Source organism: Spermophilus citellus, assembly GCF_964194105.1.
Source record: "Spermophilus citellus genome assembly, chromosome: 7".
NCBI lineage: Eukaryota > Metazoa > Chordata > Mammalia > Rodentia > Sciuridae > Spermophilus > Spermophilus citellus.
Window position 1 is genome coordinate 114,236,933 of NC_138188.1, and position 24,372 is coordinate 114,261,304.

The window sequence follows — 24,372 nt, forward strand, 5'->3', positions numbered from 1 at the left end:
GCAAGCCAACTGAGTGTATTCGACAAAAGAATTGACAGATAAAGCAATGATTCTTTAGCCAAAATCTTCAGTTCCCATACCCAGCCTCATACCTCAGGGAAAACTGAGATATGATTTAGAAAGGAGTTTTACCAAGGTTTATGAGGCCCATGTATCAAGGAAGCAAAATCATTGCTTCTATTCATCTTTCCTCAAGGAACCACACATTCCAGGAAGTAACTTTGACACTTACAAGGTCCTTTTATCCTTTTCTTTTTCTTCTGTTCTTCATTTCTTTCTTCCTCCACCTTTTCTAGCTTCTGCCCTCTCTCTTTCTTATTAACAGATGGGAGAAAATTTGCTGACATTTTAATAACAAGGGGTCCTAACCCATAAGAAGTGTCTTTCACACAAACCTCTTTACTTATCTTGGCAGGTTCTTCATTAGGGATAAGATTTTTACCTCTACTTTGACAGAAGCCGGATCTTACTTACCTATCATCCACACCAGGTGGCAGCTAGCTTCCCAGGTCACCAAACCTCCCATGTCCCATAGGAATCTCTTCTTTTGATTCTTCTTCTCTTATTAATTTCTCTAATGTTACCGCCATTCTTTCTTTCCTAGCCAGTTTCTACCAAAATCATTACAGGTGTCTTCCATTTGCTTGGAGCAGAGTGTCTTATAAACAATTTCACTCTTTCTTTATTTTGACAAAATAAATACAGTGGTGTCAATAAAGGGCAACAATCTTAAACATACAGTTCAATGACTTCTAATCATTTTTGAACTACATGTAAGTAGACTTGTGAATTGCTCTATAGTAACAAAGTTTACTCAGTATAATATCTGTGAAATGTGCAGCAGAGGTGCATTTTTAAAAACCTGCTTTGTAGCATACCATTGTATGAAAACAAAATTTATTTCCTTTTGTTGATGGATTGTTGGACTGTTTTCAGTTTGGGTCTTTTTGTTTTAAGTGGACACAATACCTTTATTTTATTTTTATATGGTTCCTCATGCATGCTAGGTGAGCACTCTACCACTGAGCCACAATCCCAGCCCTTGGGGCTTCTTCTTCTTTTTTTTTTCAGATTATTGGTCTATTTTTTTTATTAGAACTGAAAATACTAATTAAAATAACTCCCAGAGATAGGGTGTATTAGGTCATAGAGTAAATAGCCATCCTTGGGCTCTCAGTTTTTAGCTTCTGATCCATGCACGTGAAGTGCTTTCTATAAAGGATATTCAATTTTCTGTATGTTGTCATACTAAATAATGTTGTACTTTAGTGGTACCAGTGTGGAAAGAAGATAGATAACCTTTCAGAATCTATTTCAGAAACTACTTACAACCTCTGTAATGGTCAATTTGAATTGTCAGTTTGATTGGATTAAGAGATGAAGAAGATTAAAAGGCTTTTGGATGAGTCAATGTGGGTGGATCTAGGAATGATTGGCATGTGGGATAGTGAACTGAAGTGGAGGCGCTCCCTAAGTGTGGGCAGCACCATCCAATAGCTGGAGGCCTGGATGGAACAAATGTTGGAAGAACAAGAAAAGCAGCAGCGATGCAAGCTCTATTCTACTTGACTGGGTTCTTGATTGCTGCTGCGACCACCTGAGGATATCAGACTCTCCCTCCTTCACTCTTCTAAGGTAGACACCACCAGTGATTCTCCAGGGAGTTTCCAGAAGCCTTCAATCTTGAATTGGGGTAGCATTGTTGATCCCTCTTGTTCTTAGGCTTCAGCATCTTGGACGGCACAGCTACTGATTCTTCCAGCTCTCAAGCCTACAGACGGCCATTATGGACTATCCAGCTTCTGGTTGCGTAAGCCAACCTAGTAAATCTCCTTTTTATAACCACGCCTCCTGTTGGTTCTGTTCCTCTAGAGAACCCTAAGACAACCTCTAATCAAAGAAGACAAATGAAAATTAATAGGGAGGCCAGCTGGTACGAGTGCAATTAGCACAGATTTGGTAGCTATACAGATTAGCCAAAATCTGTGCTCAGGAGTTTTCTAGTCATATAAATTTTGTGAGTTCCAATTTCTTCGTCTTTTAAATGAAGATACTTAAACTACTTTGCAATGTTTTAGAAGGATAAAATAAAACCCAAGCCATATAAAGGGTTAAACAATTACACATTCAAGATAGTGGAATAATGAATCTGACTTTTATGAATACAGCTGATCTGAATATTCTTGCACAAATCTTTTGGGAGACATATATACATTCATTTTTCTTGTATAAAAATCTAAAAGTAGAGTAGATAAAGTTACAGTCATATTTTTAGCAACACAATTATTCCGAATGTTTATAACCTGTCACATTTCCATCTACGCATGAGAATTCTAGTTGTTCCTCAACTTTACTATCCCTTGATATATTTGGTCTTTTAAATTTTAGATATTCTTCTATTATCATGTGTCATTGTATCAATTGCATAACATCAGAATAAGTTCTCTAATATGGTTGGGTAGGTTTTTCCAACTTTATTCCTTTCAGGATTGTCTTGGATATTCTAGGCCATGATACATCATTGTAGCTCTATTTTTCATTTTCTTAAGACATGATACTGAACAGTTTCTTGGTTTTTATAGTCTATCTGGAAATCCTTTTTTGAAAGGTGTCTAGTTTTGAAAGGTGCCCATTTGCATTGTGTTTTCATTCATGTTTAATTGGTTTGTAGTAAGTTTTAATATATTCCAAATATAAGTTGTTATTAATATATAGATAAGTATAGAAGTGTGTGTGTGTGTGTGTGTGTGTGTGTGTGTGTATCATCCCCAGATATCTTTAAAGGAACAGAAGTTTTTAACTTCAATGAAGTCAATTTTATCTTTTTTTTTTGTTTTTAAGAAGTATCTATTTGAAATTTGAGAAAGAATTTCTCCCATATTTTCTTTCAGATAATTTATTATTTCCAACTTATATTGAAGAAAAAGAGCTATTTATGATTTTATAAAAATGCTACTATGTTATGTGAAATTTTAAAAAGTCAGATGGTGTTACATAAGACATTTTTGTTTGGTTTTCTTAGGAGAGAGGTGTTACCTAGATGTTCTCATTTTTTTTTCCTTTACTTCTCTATGTCCAAATTTGAAGGCAATGATACTATTGGTTCCATCACTTAACTAAAAAAACCACTCATGCTACTTTTCTTCCAGGTTTGGCCACATGAAAAACAGTCATTTATGCTATATGACTCCACAAAACAGGTTGAATAAAGTTGTAATACAGTAGCCTCTCATCTTGCAGGGGTGGGAGTGTGAACAGAGCTCCATAACTAGACTCCCCCTGTGTTGTTTGCTTTGACCATTCTTTTTTTTTTTTTAAAGACATATTTTTTTTTAAAGAGAGAGTGAGAGAGAGAGAGAGAGAGAGAGAGAGAGAGAATTTTTAATATTTATTTCTTAGTTCTCGGCAGACGCAACATCTTTGTTGGTATGTGGTGCTGAGGATCGAACCCGGACCGCACGCATGCCAGACGAGTGCGCTACCGCCTGAGCCACATTCCCAGACCCTTTGACCATTCTTTTAACTAAATGTAAGCATGCATTCAGAGGATTAGCTGCTGCTCCCTCCATAGAAGAATGAAAAAAATTAAAAATAGCAAATATCCCAAGACTTGTGAAAAAGCAACAACCACTTTCTTCTTCAGGAGAGAAATCCCTCCTTTCATCCAAAAATGTGGATTTACACATGTAAAAATGTGTATTTGTACAGAAACTTTGATGGTTTATTCAGATACAAAATCAATGTCTTTATGCTTCTTCATCACATCAAAGGGTTAACTTCAAAAACCAGACCTTTGTTTCTATTCAATAAATCTATGTCACAAGATGAACCAGGATTTAGAGGTATTTGTAACTTTTTAACATCTCTTTCTTTTCAAATTACAACACATATTTGGAAACTACTGCTGCAGTCTCAAATGTGCTTATCATAATAGTAGCCCACAGGTTTTAAAAACCCTGAAGTCTTCCATGCTTGCCATTTATTTAGTCTTCTTGTTTGGAAAAAAAAAAAAGGCAAAGGATTCACAAATACTATGTACTAAGCACCTGTTTCAAATTAAACATCAACCTTCAGTTTGCAAAATAATTTCTTCACAGTTAAACCACCACAGCAGAAGACCCATGTCAGTTGTTTTTTTTTTTTTTTCTTTCTTCCTGGAGAAGTGAGCAGAACAACCGCATCCTAAGGGCTTTTCTCTGTTGAATCTGAAAGGTGGAACATGGAGGTAATGTGTACAAAGACATCCACAGTTTAAGGGAATGTGATTTGGTAAAAGAAGCAAGACGACCCACTCTAGAAGACACCGTAGAGATGCCTGCCACTTCCTGAGCTCAGAATTATGTTTTGAGATAGATGTAAGCACCTAAATGTCAGGGAAATGTTCTTCCTGTGTGCCAAGGATCTTCCCACAGTCCAGCGGACACACTTGGCCTCCCAGGCTGGCCCACTAGGGCCACAGAAGTCGGATGGCCAAGGCAAGTCTCATTTTCCACCTTTGTCTATACCACATTCTGCTATTTCCATCTTAACATTTACGTATATGTGCCATCACAAATGACTCTGTGTGTGTGTGTGTGTGTGTGTGTGGTATAACATGTAAGGGGGAAACTCATTTTTTTCCTGCACTATTTATTTTGCTCCAGCACTGTTTACTGAGCAAAACATCCTTTCCCATAAGTTCAGTGGTTCTTTTGTTCTGATGTGATCATGTTTGAGTCTTTCTGGGCTCTGTGTTGTTTTGATTCTCTTTATGCCTGTATCATATGTGCCTCAGTTTCCTAATTCCTTTGACTATGTAGTAAACCTTCATGTCTGGTGGCATTAAGTCCTCCATGTTTATTCTTTTTGAATTATTACCTTGACTGTTCTGGGTCCTTTGTATTTCTGTAACAATTTTAGAACTGGGTCATCAATTACCACTCAAAATGTCTGATGAGATTTTAAATGGGATAGTTAGTGTCTAATTCCCATACTTAATAAATCTTCCCATTTATTTGGGTCTCTTACTGTCTCTCAGCAATAACACACAGTTATTAGTTTAAAGGGCTTGCACAACTTTGTTGAATTTATTAAAAGGGAATTGAATTTTTTTTCTTAATGGTATTATAAATAGTACCTAATTAATTTTCAAATTATTTGTTATTATTTTATACAAATGTAGTTGAGATTTTTATATTTTTAAATTCTAATGGTCAGTAATCTTAATAAATTACTGATATTAGAATTTGTTTGTACATTCTTTAGGCTTGCTAAATGTCTATTCCACCTTACCCGGCATAGAGTTTTGCTTCTTGTTTTCCAGTTGTTAGAACCTTTATCTCTTTTTCTTGTCTCATGGGTTAAGATTTCCAGTACTATATTGATGAATATTAGTGGTAACCTATGACAATCTTGTTTTGCCTGTGACCTCGGGGGGGCAAATTGATCAGCATTTCAACAGTAAACATGATGGTAGCTAAGGGATGTTTCCATTTAATCTTAGTTTGCTGATATTTTTTAAGATCATATAATGGTGTTGATTTTTTTATTTTTGTGTATCTAATGAGTGGATTTCTGATTTTCCTCCTAAATTGTAACAAGACAAAAATTACTGATTTTCAAATTATTGCAGTTTTGAGACAAATACCATTTGTAATGATATATTATCCTTTATATCACTGATTTAGTTAGATAATGTAGGAATATTTTATCTAAAATCAGAGCCTGTAGTTTTTGTTTTTTGCAAAATGTTGATCAGATTTTGGTATCTGATCAGCTTATTAAAAAAAAAAAGTTAGGAGAGTTCCCAAACCCTCTACTTGCGAAGGAGTTTTTTCAGAATGGTATTTCTTCTACCTTAAATATTTGAAAGGAATCACACGCCTTCTGGGATTAAAGATTACATTATGGGAAGGCTTGTAATTACACATTAATTTTCTTCAATAACCTTAAAAATATCCAGGCTTATTTATGAGTTTATCTATTTTAAATCTCTTTAGAATATCAATTGGCATGTTGATTTTTCTCTCTTGATGTCTACTTTCTATTTTATTCATTTATGCACTCATCTTTATAAATTCTTTCCTTATGCTTTTTTAGTTTAAGTTTCTATGCTTTCAATAATATCTTGAATTGGAAACTTAACTTGTTGATTTTAAACTTTATTTTCTAACATATGCATCTAAACTCATAAATGCCCCTCTAAGCATTGCCTTAACTTAACTATATCCCACACATTTGGAATTCTTAATTTTAATTTTCATTCAGTTCAAAATATTTCCAAACATCTCCTGTAATTCCTTATTTGGAGATTTTTCTAGTTTAATTATCCAATCATACTTATGTCTGAGAATATTATGAATTTAGGTAAATATTTTATGTGTGCTTGAAATGGATTAAATTCTGCAGTTGTTGGCTGTAATGTTCTATATTTGTCTATCAGGCCAATTCAGCTAGTATAGTTACTCAAACTTTCTATATTCTCACTGGATATTTTGTCCACTTAATAGTCAGTAAGAGATGTGTTAAAATTTCCAATGCTGGAAATAGATTTAAATGCTATCAATTTTGTCATATAAATTTTGAAACTATGTTTCAAAAAATTAGAAATATTATGTCTTTCTATTAAAGACATAATTCACCATTTAACTTATAAAATGTCCCCTTCCCTCTCATATTTCTTTCAATATCCTTGAAGAAGAAAGTTTAATCTGTTACTAATATAACTATATCACATTTTCTTTATAAATATTTGCGTGACATATTTTTCCTTTCTTTACCTTTTAAGTTTTCTGCATTTTTATATTTAATGTGTTTATTTCATTATATAATCTAACAATCTTTGCTTTTAATCAAAGTATTAAGATCATTTATATTTAATGTAAATACTGATATAGTTGGATTAAATTTCATGACATTGCCATTTTTTTCCATTCTTTCCATCTGTCCTTTTCTTCATTTCACATTGGATCATAGAATGACCTTGGTTTCCATCTGACATCGTGTGTTTTGTTTCTAATGGCTCTATGATGTCCACTATTTGATGTGTCACAACTTACTGGACCATTAGCCATTAGCTTTCATTTCATTCTTCAAATGGGCTTGGTATTACAGATAATATTGCACTGAATATCTTACATTTATCACTTTTTCCTTTATGTACTATTTCATTAGATTATATTCCCAAGGGAGGAATTATTGTTTCAAGAAGTAGAAATGTCTTTAATTCTTGATACAACTTATAACCTTTCTTTTCCTAAAGAATTATTCAGGCTACTTGCATTTTATAGCTATACAGATTTTGTTGTAGTTTTGCTAGCATTTTTTTTAAATTAAAGAATTATATAGAAGAGGACCAAAGGGATACCAGAGTTATGATTACCAATGCCATTGCGTGTTAAACAAATGAAAAAGAGAAAGTTGTTTATCAATGAACTCATTTCAGCTACAAGCTTTACTAAAATTCCAAATCATTCTGCTTCTGTTCTGTACACAGTTGGGCTTTGGCAATAATCCCCTGTAAATAACTCAAAGAATATACATTTATTACATAATTTGTGAGCTGGCATATATATTTAATTTGGGTCTAATGAAACTATAATTCCCAAATAAAACCAAGGTTTATAAAAGCAGAGGGAATACAGGAAGAGAAGGAGGAGATCCAATCTAAAATATGCTTAAAAACAGGATGAATAATTGTTTCTAAATTAAATTTATATCTTTTCATGAGTAATCTCAAGATAGAGAGACCGTACCACTAGCACTGCTAGGCTTCATAAATGCTTTTCCTCAGACGAGTGATATTGCTAATTATCAGTGAAAAGAAACTCACATAATTGTCATTATTTTACAGAGCATTTAACCAGACATTAGTTCATCTAAACACAAATACCTTGTAAGGCATGTATTTCTGATTGTTTTGTAGCAGATTAAATTGGGATTCCTTTGAGGCGAAATGAGCTACCTGAAGTTACATGGCTGAGGTGGAGCAGAGAGCGACTCTTACTTAGATTATCTGTTTCTTAAGCCTGTGGCCTTTTCACCATGCTTAGGGATTGTATTCAACAACTGTTACTATAATCTCCATGTCTGACAGATTTGTTAGAAGGTAATGAAATGACCATACTGAAAATGAAAACTTTTCCAAACAGTAAGCCTAGAGATTTGTTATACAGTAGCACGATCTAAGCTGGTGTAAAATTCAACAGTTTCCATCATCAAAAATACTATAGAAACTCAATAAAAATCTATTTTCTTGACATTATAACTCTGTGATCTGAACTTGGGAGTTCAAAATTATAGGAGAAACAAAAACCAAAAAGTGACAGTACAATCTGAAATAGCAGTCGAGTGAAGTCGTCATTCAAAATTAGCATCCTTGGAGTCTTCAAAATACACTAGTTATTGAAATTTGTAAACCAATTCAATGAAACTTCTTTGTAGAAGTTATAAACTAGAAGTTGGCTTTACACAACCAAATCTGTTTTCCTCTAAAACAGTATCTCAAGTTTATTCAATTTGTGATAAATACTAACTAAACTGCTACTAAAGATACATGTATTTCAGCAAGTTACTTTCAGGGTAAATAAATATAAGTCATCTTTGGAATGTCTTTCATGTCCATGGATAATCTCTTGATTTATAACAGACTGATTCAGAGAACAGAATATCTATTCACAGTTTCAGTCATTCTCAATCATATAATTCTGAACTAAATCTGAATGTGGGTAAACCTAGATATAAGTGTGGGTCATATCTATCAGAATTTTCTCATCTTCCTTCAAAAAACTCATGTTAACACTTTTTAAAGTACCAGTTTTAGTTAGCTTTTTCTGTCCCTGTGACAAAAGGCCTGAGAAGAAGAAGTTAAAGGAATTTTTTTTTTTTTTGGCTCATGGTTTCAGAGATTCAGTCCGTAGTGGGCCAACTCCACTCTTCCTGAGTAAGGCAGAACATCCTGGAAGAAGGATGTGGCAGAGGAAAGAAGATCAGGACTTTGCAACTAGGAAGCAGAGAGAAGTCTATTCACAAGGCACAAGTTATATTTACCCTAAGGCACACCCCCAGTGACCTATCTTCAGCCAAACCCCACATGCCTACAGCTAACACTCTTATCAGTCCATGTCAATGGTTTAATCCACTGATTAGTTTATACTTCTCATAATTGAATTATTTTGCCACTGAATGTACTTGCACTTTCTCACACATGGGATTTGGGGGAATACCTCACATTTAAACTATGACATTCTGTCTCTGGTCTCCAAAAGTTAATGACCATCTCACAGTGCAAAATACATTGAGTCCATTTCCAAGAGTCTCTGTAGTCTTAAAAGTTCCATCATTGCCCCAAATTTCAAGTCCAAAATCTCATCTAAAACTCAAGATAAACTCTTAGCTGTGAGAATAAAGAGCAAAACCAAATTACCGCTGGACACAGTTGTACAAGCCTAAAATCCAGCAACTTGGGAGGCTGATACAGGAGGATTGCAAGATAAAGGCCAGCCTTAGCAACTTAGCAAGGCATTAGACAATTTAGTGAGACCCTGTCTCAAAATGAAAAATAAAAAGAGCTAGAAATATAACTCCTGGGTTAAATCCTCAGTGCCAAAAAAAGCAAGTTACATATATCCTACATACAATGGCACAGAGTAAACATTTCCCTTCCTCAAAGGAGAAATAGGGGCAGAGGAAGAAAGGATGAGACTAAAGCAAGACTAAAATCCAGTTGGACAAACAAGTCCTACCTACATGTCCAGCACCTGGGGTGCATGACATTTTGAAGATCTCTCCAAAGGGCTTACGTAGTTTCACTCCTACAGCCTTGCTGATTGCATACCATACAACTTCTGTCTTAGATTGTTTTTGCTCAATTTCTGCAACTTTCCTCAGCTTATATCCCAAGATACAGGCATATCTTAATGTTGGGGGTCTCCATTGCAGTTTCATCTTCTTGCATATCTATCTTCATGCACCACCCTCTCAGGGAAAGGCTACAGGTATTCCAACTATTCCTTATCTGGCCTTCCAGGTCTTCCTTTGAAAGCTCAGTGCAATCTCCATGACCTCCTAATTCCAGCATCCTGCATTCCTGCAGAACCAGCACCACATGGTTGATGCCAAGGTTTACTATTATCTAGAGCAATAACCAAGCCTCTATATACCATGGCTGCAGTAGCCTCTGAGTGCCTGACTGAGCACAGTGGAAAAACTTCTTAGGCCTCCCTCTCAAGCAGAGTGACCCCATGGTCTCTTCTCAAAGGCTTTAAGCCTGAGATGAGTGTGGTCTTGCCAACTCTGGAGAAGCCCACAAGCCATCTTTCCTATTATCTCCATCCAAAGTACTTAGCCTCTCTTTGTGGCTATAATGTCTTTAATAGTCACAACTTCCTTAGTCTGTTTACTTGCACGTTTCTGGCCAAACCACAAGTTTTTCACATTTTTCCACTTTGTTTTCTGCTCCTGATTATCACAGTAAACCTGGCAAAAAGTCACCAGCAAAACCCATGCCAACTCCTAAATGTTGTGCAACCTTTTGCTGGATTAATTAGTCTACTACCTTTAAATTGAGCCTCATAGAAAGTCTTAGGAAATGGGCAAAATGTAAACAACTTCTTTGCCAGTGTATTACCTGAATGACCTCTAGTCCAATTTGTAATAAAGTCCTCTGAAATTTCATGTGCCCAGTCTTTATTTTCAACAGCATTTTGGTCTTCTCATCCCCCACCAGAACATTAAACTCCACTTACAACATTCTAAAGCTTTTCCGTCCTGCATTTCTAAAATTTCCAAAATTCTTCCCAAAAAGTTTACAAAGCTCCAAAAGCCTCTGAACCACATGGTCAGTTTAGTCACCTCAATGGTCCCACTCATTGTACTAATTATTTGTTTTAGTTAGTTGTGTTTTTTTTCCCACTGTGATAAAATACCTGTGAAGAACAACTTAAAGAAGAAAGTTTATTTTGGCTCCATTTCAAAGGCTCAGTTCATAGTTGGCTGACTTCATTGCTCTAAGCCTGAGGTGAGGCAGAAGATCTTGGCAGAATGGTGTGACAGATCAGTATATGGCAACTAAGAAGCTGAGAGAGTTCCACTCAAAAGGGGCAAAATATATTTACCCTAAAGACACAACCCCAGTGATCTACCTCCCCCAGCCACACCCGGCTTGCCTATGGTTACCACCACTGAATCCACATTGATGGACTAATGCCCTGATCAGATCATGCCTCTCATAATCTGATCGCATTATCACTCAACATTCTTGCATTATCTCATCCATGAACTTTTGGGGAACATTTCATATCTACACTATAGCAATACCTTATGCTTAAAAAAAACATACGTGGTTCAAAATATGAGGTATTTTATAAAAATCTAAGGTGACTTTCTGAATACTTAGAAGCAAATGAGTCTACGACTCCCATGTTCCTCCTAAGATTTTCATTTTTTATGCCAGCAAAGTAAAAAGATTCCTGTTTTCATTATGTCCGCTGACAGCCAAATTTCTCCCTCAACAACATCCTTGGCTCTAATGTCTTTGTCTTTAGAAACCAAAAAAGATTGTATTTTTGTAAAAATTGAAAAATAGAGTGATCTTTTATTTACGCTCTAGGAGGTGTTTGGTTACCACACCCAGCATCTTCGGAGAGCCCTGTGCCTTATCGCATACGTGCTGACTGGTGGAGTCCTTCAGCTGCTGTTCTACTGGAGGCCAGAGTGGAGGGTGTGGGCCAACTGCACCCCATGCTCCTTGCAAGAAGCAGACACTGTTTTGCTGAGGACAACAGTACGTGACCTTTGGTTATCTAGTTGAAATGCCATGATCATCACAGAAAGACAAATACTGTATGTTCTCACCATAGGTGGGAGCTAAAAAGTAGATCTGATAGAAGTACAGAACAAAATAGTGGTTATCAGAGCCTGAGAAGGGATTGGAGGGGGGGAGGGATGGAGAGGAGGGTTAATGCGTACCAGGGAGCAGTTGAGAGGAGGAATAACCTCTAATGTTCTGTTACACTGTAGACATCATGGTTGAAAATAATTGACCATGAAGATAGCTAACAGAAAGAATTTTTAATACTCCCAACATGAAGAAATAATAAATGTCTGAGGTGATGGGTGGGCCAATTACCTGAACTGATCATTGTAGACTGTATGCATGAATTGAAAAGTCTCACCATACCCCCAAGATAAGCACAACTACTATGTGTCAATTAAAAATTTATTCAAAACAAGAAAAGTCATGATCATGTCTTCAATGTGGCATCTGTGAACCAATAAATGATGAACCAGAGTTCTCAGGGCAGATCTTCCTCTACTTAAAGAATTCCCCTAATTGAAAAAAAAGGCAATGGCAAAATAGCTCTCCAGTGTGTACACTGTCTCTTTTTGAGCCCAAGAATAAAGGACACTTCTTTCACTTCAGCCTGGGGAAATGTCTAGCATGTTAGGCTAATGGGCAGAGAGCCTAGTGACTATAGTATCAGCAGCTCTGAGGGTTACAACACTTAGAGACCATAACCTGGGAACAATCATTCACTTTTTCAAAAATAAGTATTTTGGAAGATATTAGACCTTTTAAACATCTAAATGTCATTTAAAAATAGCTAAAACACATTTTTTTAGACATAAATCTTCCTGCAAAGTATTTTTTTCTCTTTTTTCCCACTGGTTCTCAAATGTTTGTGCAAATCCAAATTCTCTGGAGGGATCATTACAACACAGATGGCTGACCCCTCCAACAGTTTCTGGCTCAGGAGGACTGGGGTGGGGCTGAGAATCTGCCTTTCTAGTAAGTTCTAAGATAATACTGAGGATCTTGTTTGAGAAAAAGTTTTGCCCCAAACTTTGGGAAACACTGGTCTAGCATATGGTAGGTGTTTGGTTAATTGAGCACTTTACTAAATTACAATTGAGAATTTTATGGATTGTATTAACTATTCTAGGATGAATTTCAAAGATATATTAGAAAGAAGGTGCTCTGCCTCCACTTATCTACCCTGAAGTTTCCTATAAGCAAGAACCCAAAAGACCCTTTGGTGGCTGACCACCACTCTGTCATAAACCAAGCAGTAATGAAGCCGGATTTAAAAGTAAGTGATTTTAAGAATGCAAGGTGATGGCATGTTTGCAAAGAAAGAATAAAATAAATGTTTATCCATGAGAGTTCTTGGAATGACAGCTATCTATTGGGCTGGGAATAACAGTTATCTATCAAAGAAAGGGAGACACACACGGGGATCTGTATTGAACACAACCCTTTCATGTGACTTATGAATCATTCTTGTTCCAACACATTTGTGATTGCAGCTGCGATGCATCCAAGTTCAGAAAATCAGGTATGTTTGGGATTACTTGGAGAAGCGCTTCCAGAAAGTTGGGTAAGTACAACTTTTTCCACCACTGCATCAGGATGTGGGGGAAGAACACTGACATGTTGAGTGTCGTGAGCTGATTGTGGTTCCGCTTTACCATGTCCTAGGTTGCTGGAAGACAGCAACTCCTGCTATGATATCCATCATACGTTTGGATTGGGTCTGACCAGCGAAGAGCAAGAAGTCAGGTAGGGTGTACAATACTTCCTGAGAGTAAACTCCGCTGGCAGAAAAGTGAAGTACCAAATGAGTCACCATTAGTGTACTGTTGGCACAATGCTTTATCAACCTGATATAGTCCTGATTCATTTGCTGGAAGGATAGGGAGAGTCTATAATATTCTCAGATGCAAAATTATTGTTTGAAAAAGACTAAGTGCAATGCAATAAAAAAAAATTTGATTGTTCTCTAAGGTTTATAGAACAGTATCTTTGTGTTCCCTTTTTTAATTCTCGTCTTTAAAAAATCTTGAGTTATTCCATAAACATCAGCTTCCTAACCCTCCAAAGCTTCTGAGGATCAAGAAGGCACTATTAAAAATGCATTCTACTATGAACAAACAGCTCTGCAATGGCATGTTTGCTGAGAAAGAATAAAATAAGTATTTATTGATGAAAGTTCTGAATATTACACTAGAACTGCCAACCATGTATCAGGCTGTCAGGAGAGGGTTTTGTCTGGTTAGTTGTGCTATTCATTGCGGCATCTCCAGCACCTAGAACAGTTCTTTATTCATGGTAGGAGCTTAATAGCTATTTGTAGAATAAATGAATGCATTCATTGATTTGTTAACTACATGCTTCTAATTATGCCAGGCACTTTGCAAGTAACCAGCAATCTGAAAGGAAAGAGACATTTACTGACTAGAGATAGAGAGACAAAAAGAATGGCACAATCATGGGACTGGTACTGTGGCATAGATTAGGAACTGCTCACACAGCCCCTTGATTCACAGTGATATGGAGTCCCTGCTTTCTTAACTATACTTGAAACTGCCAATCCTGGTGAGTCTGAAGGAATCCATTGCAAGACTTCCCCACACAGTTCCTAGTCTCCTTCATTTCTCAGGCATTTGATGGACATTACCTGCCTAACTTTGCAGTCAGCCAGAAACCCCAATTCTCAAGCTAAGCAGAAGTCTGCTACCTAAAATGTTGGTTTGGGGCTCTACCCCCATAATTCTGATGATTCTGTAGGAGAAAGTAGTACTAATAATAGAAGGAACTATGCATTTTGGCAAGCAACTTCCATAATCCTCACATAAACTGAGGGAAGAATTACTGATTTGTTGTTTTTAAGTTTTCCCCCTGAAAAAGCACTATGAAAAATAGTGCATCTAGACCAGGACAGCACTGCAAAATGCCTTAGAAATGGTATCGTTATATAAGATTTCAGATGTAATGCTTAATACATTGAAACACAAAAAGTTTTCAAAGTTATTAAAAACCTATTGGTTTAGTAGCATAAGCACAGATGTTTAAAGGATTGATCTAGAGCATTTAAGAAATCTCATTGATATATGTAGATATTCTCTGCCTAGGAAGCCATTTCTACCAGAAAGATTTCCCATCAGTGTAGCTACCTCCCATTTGTCCTTATTTATAAAGTGCCACGCTTTAATAAGCATCATACATAATTAAATTTAAATCTGGTCCACACAATAAAGAACTTGACAATCTAATAAGCAAGACAGAATATGGTTTCCCAAATATGAAAAATAGAGGAGATAATCTTATCAACATAGGCATATTTTATTTTATGGGCATGTCTGAATGGAGGGTGAAAAAAAGAGTAAGTAGAATGTGGAGCATTTTTCCCATTTCTTAAGGTAAGACTAAAGTTTTCTTTTTTAAATTTAAATATGATTGATGGATTGGTTAAGAGATAGCTTCCAATTTTCTAAATGAATTTGAGCCTGCTTGCATTTAAAACTAAGATCACTGGACTGGGAATATAGCTCAGTGGTAGAGTTGTTGTCTAGCATGTGCAAGGTCCTAGGGTTTGATCTCCAGTACCCACCTACTGTCACCCCCTACACAAACACAAACAAGAATGTAATGTGAGAAATGAAAAAAGAGGGAGGGACATGCAAGAATCTCAGATGATGATGATAAAAAGCTATAGAGTCTAAATATAAAGTTCTTTATAGGCTTCCAAGCAGCCAGGCAAAGAGGAAAATGGATATATATGCTTTTATTTAGCATATCAGGACATCAGAAGAGTTAATTTTTCCTTGGAGAGAAATTGCCAGAAGGTATCAGGAAGAGAGCAAGTAAGTTGTCATAGGGGGCTCCTGTTCCAATCTGTACCCATCATGGACTAAACTCAAACTTCCCTCTAAGTATCTGACTGAGACAGATTCATAGAGACCTTAGGTGATTCTTTTACATCACAAGAATGGGGTTCTATGAAACCAATAAACCTACTGGATTCCTATCTAGGCAGGTGGACTGTTAGGATAATTTTAAAGTTGAGGATTTTTTTACTTTCTTTTTCACCCAGTCTACCTTGATACATCCCTGAAAATAGTAATAGATAGGCAGACTCCCTTCTGGAGTTAACTCCAAACTATTCACCTTGTTGGTGACCTGTTGTCTGAAAGAAAGTAATAATAATAATAACAACAACAACAACAACAACAACAATAAAGCTTCGAAGGGCAGAGTTTGCCAGTTTCTATGGTAGAAATAGTCCAGACAAGGCTGAGTTAAGGCACCAATGTGACATCACAGGACAAGAAGCGGGAAGGGACATGGTCAACTCAGGGATTATGCAGGGCCAGAGTTAATTCCCAGCATTTGCTATACTATTGAGGGGGGTAAGTGGGGGCGGGGAGGCATGCCCCTCAGTACCAGAGGAAAAGAATCCAAAGCACAGGCAGCAAAAGAAGGGTAGGTTTGCTATCAAGGTATAGCTCTAAGCTGGCAGAGGCTGTTTCATGAGAAGACAGAACTTTAGAAAAGAAAGAAGACAGAAAAAGAAAGAGGGAGGAAGGGACAGAGGTTGCATCTACCATGAAACTACTCCCTTACTCCTCAAGTATTGAGGGGACAAAATTCAGAAAAGAAATCATGCTTATGTACCATGACCTTTATGCCCTTTGAAAGTTACACTTCTGGAAAGCATCCTGATCACAGATCTTCAACCATCAGACCAGCTCTTTAGGAAGGAGCAAGGAAAAGCTGGCTGGAAGAGGGGACAGGCAGAAGCCAATAGCTGAAATCTCAAGTCTTAACATTCAATCAGAAGTTAATAAGTCACTTTAAAATATTATTATGTATTTTTCTTCAAAATATAATGCAAAAGGCACTGAATAAAAATTAAATAAACTGAGATCAATATTCCCATTTTAATAAATGTAAATTCTCAGACCCATGGTTCTATGGGTTTGGGTCCACTGGAAGTGTGAAATCACTTATCTCCAAAGCTTGTTTCAGAGCAAAATCCTGTGGAGGAGGGATCAGTAAGTTGAAGTTCTGAATTCTATGTCCTGGAAAGATCCTGTCCTGGGCTTTTTGTACCCCAACCTCAATTCCCCACCCCCTTCTGGTTCTTTTCCCCTTCCAGATTTTTATGCCTGGGAATGCTCAGCATACTTCCTCAAGAAAAGTTGACTGGAAGTGTCTCATTTAGCTCACACAGAGGCATGGGATCCTGGAAGAGCCCAGCTCTTCCTGAGGTCATCTGGAAATGCCTAATTAAGGAAATGAAAGAAATGGATAGTTCACAGATGAGCATTAATGTGAAAAACTAAAGTAACTTCTGTGTCACTTGTAAAATGGAGCTTTTTTATCAATATTTCATGAAAGTGTTTAAGCATTTCAAAGCATTGCTAAAAATGAGCTCCTCCAACACATACAAAGAAAGCATTTTTAAAAAATATACCAATTTTCCTATTAACTTTTAAAATAGGAGTGCTCTGTGACCAACCCATCTGTATACAACCATACCCAAATCTCAAACGTTTGAATGCCATACTCTGCATCTGTGAAGGTCTGTGGTCTCCTTTCCTTTAAGAAATGGTTTTAAGCCGGTGAAGGATTGGCTAGCAGAACCACCAGAGAGCTTTTTCAGACTCCAGATGCTTACTCCCTAAATTCTCAAGTTCCTGGCAGTGGATCATGCTGGAATCTCTTGGCCTGGCATGGACTGTTTGGAAAGCTGCAGGTATCCCTCCCTCCCTGCCAGCAACCATTGGAGGCTTATCAGAGGGGAATCTTTGAGCAAAATAGCAGAGTGATCATGTGAAGAAGCTCACCAGTCACTCTAACTGGCTCCTGCCTCCCCAGTACTCCACTCTAGTCCACACCACACCACTTGGTGCCTATAGTGCACCAGTAAACCACACAATATATTTCCAACAATTCTTTGGTGAATAAATGGGTAAATGAATGAATAAAGGAAAATTAGGCACCATGAAACACCCCCATAGAAAGTACTCCCAGTCATTCACATTGGGTGTTTCAGAATTAAAACAATCCAGCAGATTTACTAATATGTCGGAGTTGAATGAAACCTCAGTGGTCTTTCAAGTGCTGCCCCTAGTTAGCTTAGAAATTCCTTTCACAAGTTCCTGCTGTGAAATTCAACTTCTTTACTCTACAGCTACTCTTCCTTTGATGGATTGTTAGAAATGCCAGGCAAGACTATTTAGTTGTTTTTGGCTTATGTTGTTCAGAGAAGACACTTGGAACAATTTCAGGGCCTCATTTCCCTGCCAGCTCATCAGATTTTTAGTCAGCAAATATAATATTGGACCTTTACTCACGTGACCCAATTCAGGCCTCCTATTCCTCTTGGTTTTTTAATCATTGGTCAGCATTTCCTGAAAACTTGGCTTACACTGAGATTGAGATGGGCACATGTTCCCTAAACAAACTCTATTTTTTTTGGCAAGAGACAACAGAAAGGACAGCAACAAGGGGCATAACAGGCTATGATTTAAACATGCCCCAGATGAGCTCTAAATATCACTATCTACAGGCAAGTATTGATCCACTGGTTCCCTGACCTCTTTGAGTCTAAGCTCTTCATTTAATGGTAATATCAGAAACCATCTCACCAAACAGGAAGAGTCAAAACATACTGGACCTTTGGTTACCTTTCTACGTTGACTTTCCACAGTCTGGTTCTATCTTAGTTGTGCATCTGAGTTTTGAGTCTTTTCAGGGGAGACAGTATTCTAGATATGGGCCATAGTGTTTCTTATTAATTAACTACAGTATTCAGGAACATCTGTGTCAGATACTGTGTCCTTAGATACCAGGAAAATAGAGTTGAAAAAGTTCCATTCCTGCCTTTAAAGAGAGTCTAGACAATCCAAGGAGAAAAAGGCATAAAAATATATGTTACAATTCAATGAAGTCTGCACTGTGACTGAAAAAGAGAATATTGTTGAAAGAGAGAAAAATACAGTTAATTTTGCCAAAGGAATTCAGACTTCAAAGATGGCTGCCATTTACTGAGAGCTTGTCCTGCCCTGGCACCTTTGCTAAAAGCTTTTCATATCTATTGCGCTATGATGCTGATAACAATTTTATTAGGCATATTTTACCAAACTTATTATATAGATAAGGGAACCAAGGCTCATGCCTCACTCAACCCTCCAACCATTCATTCAATGCATAATGCTCCAGTGTGTTATGTGTATTAGCTCCTGTTTTAGGCCTTTGTGAGATGTAGGTGTCCTAGAAGCTTATATGATAATAGAGGATACAGTCTATCATTTGCATACTCATTATCATGTTAAAAATAAGGTGTAATTCCAGGTAATCATATGCATTATAAAGAAAAAATAAGGTAGGTTAAGAATATAAAGAGAATATTTGAGTAGTTCTTTTATTCCCCCAGTACTGGGGATTGAACCCAGTGCCTTGTGCTTGCTAAGTTAGGCAAGTGCTCTACCATTACACTACACCTATTTTAAATAGAATGATTTGGGAAGGTCCACATAAGAAGGTATTATTTGAAGAGTAATCTGAACACAACAAGAGAGCAAGCTATGCAAAGACACAGGGAAACGGATTCCAGGTAGAGGAACAGCAAGTATAAAGGCTTAGCTAGAGGCAAAGCCAGGTCTATTCTAGCTCACATTTCTCAACCACTAGGCTCAATGTCAGATTTGGCTCTTTCAATCTGAGGAGGCATTTACAGAGTGAAGAATTGGAGACAGATGGGGACTGTTTGGGGGCTCAAATTTGGAGTCCTGAGAAGTTCTGACAATAGACCAATAATTTATTATTGCTATGGATTTGGTACCAAAGTTGATTGAGTTGTGGTCTTTCCCAGTGTGAAGTTTTGGGAGTCATGAAGCTATATAGTAGCATGGGTATTTGGCCTGCTTGTCTCTTAACTCCCCCAAGCCCCAGTATTTCTCTAGTATGGAACCATAAGACCTTGGTATGAGTCCTCTCTGTCCCTTGCAAGCAATAATTATACACTTGCAAAAGCTTGGCTTCAACTCAGAAGAAATTGGGCTCAGGTCTCAGTTATATCTCAATGATATCAAGGATATTTCATGTAGATTCTCTCCTTTGGTACTTGCTGAGGCAGAGTTGTAAAGTCTAGAGATCAAGGTAGGAAGCCCAGCTCTGTCTCTCTCTAGCTTTGATATCCTGAGACTTAATCTATCCAAACTTCAGTTTTCTTTACAGTAGGTTATATATAATATGAAATCTGATGGGGATAATGTGATGATTAAAGTAGTTAATGGCTTTAAAAGGATAAGTAAAGTTTCTGGCACTGTTATCTCTGCTTGAAAGTTATATTGTCATGATTAATATTAGATGTGTGCACCTTTGGCTAAACACCCACACCAAACAATTTTTCTCATTGGCTAATGGAGCTACTCACTCTTGTCTGTGGACTATCATCAGGATCAAATGAGTCTTTTGTAAGAACTTTGTAAAATACTATACATACATGAAAGCTTCTTTTTATAATGAACACATGTATTATACCTTGTTTGCAAAGTATATGTTTCCTAGGTGAAGACCTTCTATCATCTTCCAGAGCATTCATTTATTCACTGCCATATTCATTCAGTTCACATACTAAGGGCCTGTCCTGGGTGCTGGAGAGACCAATGTGAGATGGATGTGACCATTCACATCAAGAACAGCCTAAAACGCCTGCCAGATCTAGAGGCATCTTCATATCTGTGTCCTTTTGCTGCCTTTAAAATATAATCAAATTATTAAAAAAAAAAAAAAAAAAAAAAAAAAAACACCTCAAAATGACTTTCTAACTTCATCTGGACACATTGAGTTTAGTGATGACATTTGTAAACCAGAAAAGCAACTTTGTTCATCACACATTGACATTAACTTCAAAAGCATATTAGTAATTTAGTATTATGTTTCAAAAATACTTGCATATTATTGTTCACTGAAGGCAGAAAATCGCCAAAGAGCAGAGATGTGGTTTGTACTTAGACTGTACTCACTTGTTACTGAGCTCTTAGGTGTAACACTAATGGATGATCCATCTCCTACAGAAGATTAGTGTGTGGGCCCAATGCCATTGAGGTTGAAATCCAACCCATATGGAAGCTGCTTGTTAAACAGGTAACTATTTTCTTTTCTTTTTGAGAAAAAAAAAGATAATTTCTGCCCCTTATTGTGTACTTAGTACTAGGATAAATCTTGAATTGCATATGAATACTTCTATGTTAATGAAATCTGTATTTCATGCAACTTTTTTTCTGTTTCTATCCTTTTGACTTGAGTCTATACTTTTTCTATTGAGAGTTTTTCAAAACATTTGATAAATTTTATTATCATTTTTTTTCTCTCCAGGCTGTCTAAATGATGCTTTGCAATAACCCACGTATTTTAAGTTCAAATCCACTTTAAAATTCCTTCCCACTGTGAGAGACAGATTACCATTTCATAATCTCTTGTTTCTTTTGTTACATTTTTGATGGTAGAGGAAGTGTCTTAGTTCAGTCTACTATAATAAAATGTAGACTGGAGGCTTAAAGAGCAAATGTTTATTTTTCAGTTTTGGAGGCTGGAAAGTTCTGTGTACTCAGTTTTTACAGACATCTTCTCATTGTGTCCTCACTTGGTTAAAAAGAAGAGAGTTCTGGTCTTTTCCCTTTCTTGTGAAGACACTAATCCCATCATGGGAGCCCCACCCTCATGGCCTCCTGTAAACCTACCTACCTGCTAGTCCCCTCAAGCCCCACGTTATACCATCACACTGAGTGTTAGGGCTTCAGCATAGGACTTTTTTGGTGGGGGCTGGGCACAAACATGCAGTCCATTCCATGAGGCAATGTGATTACTTCTATAATTTCTGAGGAATTAAAATGAACTATTTCAGTCTTTTTCTAATTGCTTAACAATTTTCTTAAGAGTGACTTCTTTCAGAGATAGTTTTTTCATTAAACATAATTTTCCTTGTGTGTTTTGAATTTATTATTTTTTTAAAAAAGTTCCCATTAAATGGGACATTGGGTTCCTTCCATTCTCTCATTTCTCCCTATGATTGCTGTCCCTATTTGATGGTTCTGTTTGGGGCTCCAGTTGGCCCCCATTAGATCTCACTTCAAAACCAGGTCCACATTGGAGATGCGAGTGTCTGTTCTCAGGAATCTGTCAGATGTCGGCCCTGTAGGGCTTGGTCAAGTTCATGGCTGTATCATGGATACTTGTTCTCTCCTGTTGCAGACCTCAGCTGTGAGCCATGTCTGCTTGTGACTTTTCTCAGCCTCCAAGCTGGGACAGGAAATCCTCAGGTGTCAATCTGATCTATTTTGAAAGGAGCACTAGTAATTTTTTTTTTTAGCACCTATTTACTATGACTTTATAGAAAAAAATGCAAATCGAACTACTTCTTCACATTTAGTTTCAAAAGAATATTAGATGAAGGAGACAAATTATCGTTGTGCTGTTTCATTCTCTGAGAAGTATTTAACCAGTTTTGTACTGGATTTCAATAAACTCAAAACCATGTTATCATTAGTGCATAATCTACAATTAGAAAATTTTATGCCAAGCAAACACAAGAGCTGTAATTTGTAAGTAAAGTAGTTGAGATGGATATAATAAGAAACATTAAGAAACAAAAGCTTTTTCAATATTACACAATATATACCCCAGGGCTTAAGAAACCCTTAAGATCAGCCTATTAACATATTAACCTGATACCAGTTCATTTTTAGGATGAAAAATAAAATTTTATTTAATATATTAGGAAATTATAGAAAGTGGAGGCAAAACAAAAGAGTACCACTGGTTCCAGACCGTATTTCATCTAATTTATGAAAATCATACAGGGAACTTCCCCAAGAAAGGAATCCTGGCCTTGTCCCAGTGGGCTCTTTAATTTTCATTTGTCTGGACATCCTGTGGTCTTTCTCTAACTACTCAGGTGTTTCCTCCCTAATATAATTACAAAAATAGAGCCAGTAGAACCAAAATGGAAATTTGAAGGAATAAAGAAAGTTTAAAGGTATCACCAAGAGACCAGAAAGGTATGTGCTTGTTTGATCAGTGATGGGGCTGGTGATGTCTGGTGTCCAAGATTTTCCCTGCAGCCTTAGGTGTGTCCTTTCTTTTCAGGATCGCTCCTTTTGAAGGGAAGGGCCATACTAATTTCACTGACTCTCAGAGTATCTTGCCATGGCCTGTGACGTGACAGATATTTTAAATGACCTGGATAAAAGTAGAATCTCTCATTTTCATTGCATAACTTGACAGAATTTGCAGTATGTGATTACATGAAAATAAACTTAAAAAAAACAAAAACTGTTTGAGGGCTGGGGATATAGCTTAGTTGGTAGGGTGCTTGCCTCCCATGCACAAGGCCTTTGTTTCAATCCCTAGCTCCCCCCTCCACCAAGAAAAAAAAAAAAACCTGTTTAAAGGTCCTTTTAAAAGGAGACTGAGGGGCTGGGGATGTGGCTCAAGCGGTAGCGCGCTTGCCTGGCATGCGTGCGGCCCGGGTTCGATCCTCAGCACCACATACCAACAAAGATGTTGTGTCCCCCAAGAACTAAAAAATAAATATTAAAAAATTTTCTCTCTCTCTCTCTCTCTCTCTCTCTTCTCTCTCTCTCTCCCTCTCTCAAAAAAAAAAAAAAAAGGAGACTGAATCATATAACTTTTTTATTATGGGCAAACCTGTTGAAGAAGGTAAATTGTTAGATTTTATTACTGGAAATAAAGTCTTGAAAGTTCAAAATAATTAAGAATTACCAATTTGTGCACATGGCTTTCAGTACTTAAAGTGATTTTGCTTTCACCATATCACATTCTATGTGCTTGACATTGTCTCTACCCAAATTAATGAAGTTCTAAGTAAGTTCTTAAACATTAGAGGCTATTGTATGTTGTCAAAAATGGAAGAGCCAGGCGCGGTGGTGCACTCCTGTAATCCCAGCGGATCAGGAGGCTAAGGCAGGAGGATGGCAAATTCAAAGCAACTCAGTGAGACCCTGTCTCTAAATAAAATACAAAATAGGGATAGGGATGTGGCTCAGTGGTTGAGTGCCCCTGAGTTCAATCCCTGGTACAAAAAAAAAAAAAAAAAAAAAAAGAAGGAAGAACTATTCTATAAAGAAATGGTATCATCTTGATTGCTACCAAGGTCCATTCAAGTGACTCTAGTGCTATTTTTGTACCTGCAGGTTTTAAATCCATTCTATGTGTTCCAAGCCTTCACCCTAACTTTGTGGCTGTCTCAAGGTTACATAGAGTACTCTGCGGCTATCATCATTTTGACCATTATCTCCATTGTCTTAAGTGTATATGATTTGAGACAGGTAAGAGCTGAAATTATATTGGATTCCACATAACCTCTGGCTAAAGAGGCAGAGCCTTAGAATTTTCACCAATAATAAGGAGTTGCTTTGTCAAACATAAGATATAGCAAAGCAATAAACAAGAGCTTACCAATTGTGGGATCTCAGGAAGAGGGCTTTAGGAATGCCAGGTAGATTTAAATAATAAATGTCTTTGCGAACTCTCTGATTATCAGCTAAAGGTTTTGTTGAATGTTGGGTTTAGAAGGACTCTGA

The 24,372-nt window shown here is 36.9% G+C and overlaps 1 protein-coding gene across 1 annotated transcript in view; it reads left to right on the forward strand.

The window, feature by feature from the left end:
* ATP13A5 (ATPase 13A5) overlaps nt 1–24,372 on the forward strand; it is a gene marked incomplete at its 5' end in the record, with an annotated part of 107,813 nt that overhangs the window by 10,741 nt on the left and 72,700 nt on the right. Inside the window, 6 exons of the mRNA XM_081302842.1 lie at nt 11,588–11,761; nt 12,921–13,067; nt 13,285–13,355; nt 13,457–13,537; nt 20,845–20,914; nt 23,983–24,117. Of these exons, the coding sequence (XP_081158968.1) occupies nt 11,588–11,761; nt 12,921–13,067; nt 13,285–13,355; nt 13,457–13,537; nt 20,845–20,914; nt 23,983–24,117 (678 nt within the window). The remainder of the gene's footprint in view (nt 1–11,587; nt 11,762–12,920; nt 13,068–13,284; nt 13,356–13,456; nt 13,538–20,844; nt 20,915–23,982; nt 24,118–24,372) is intronic.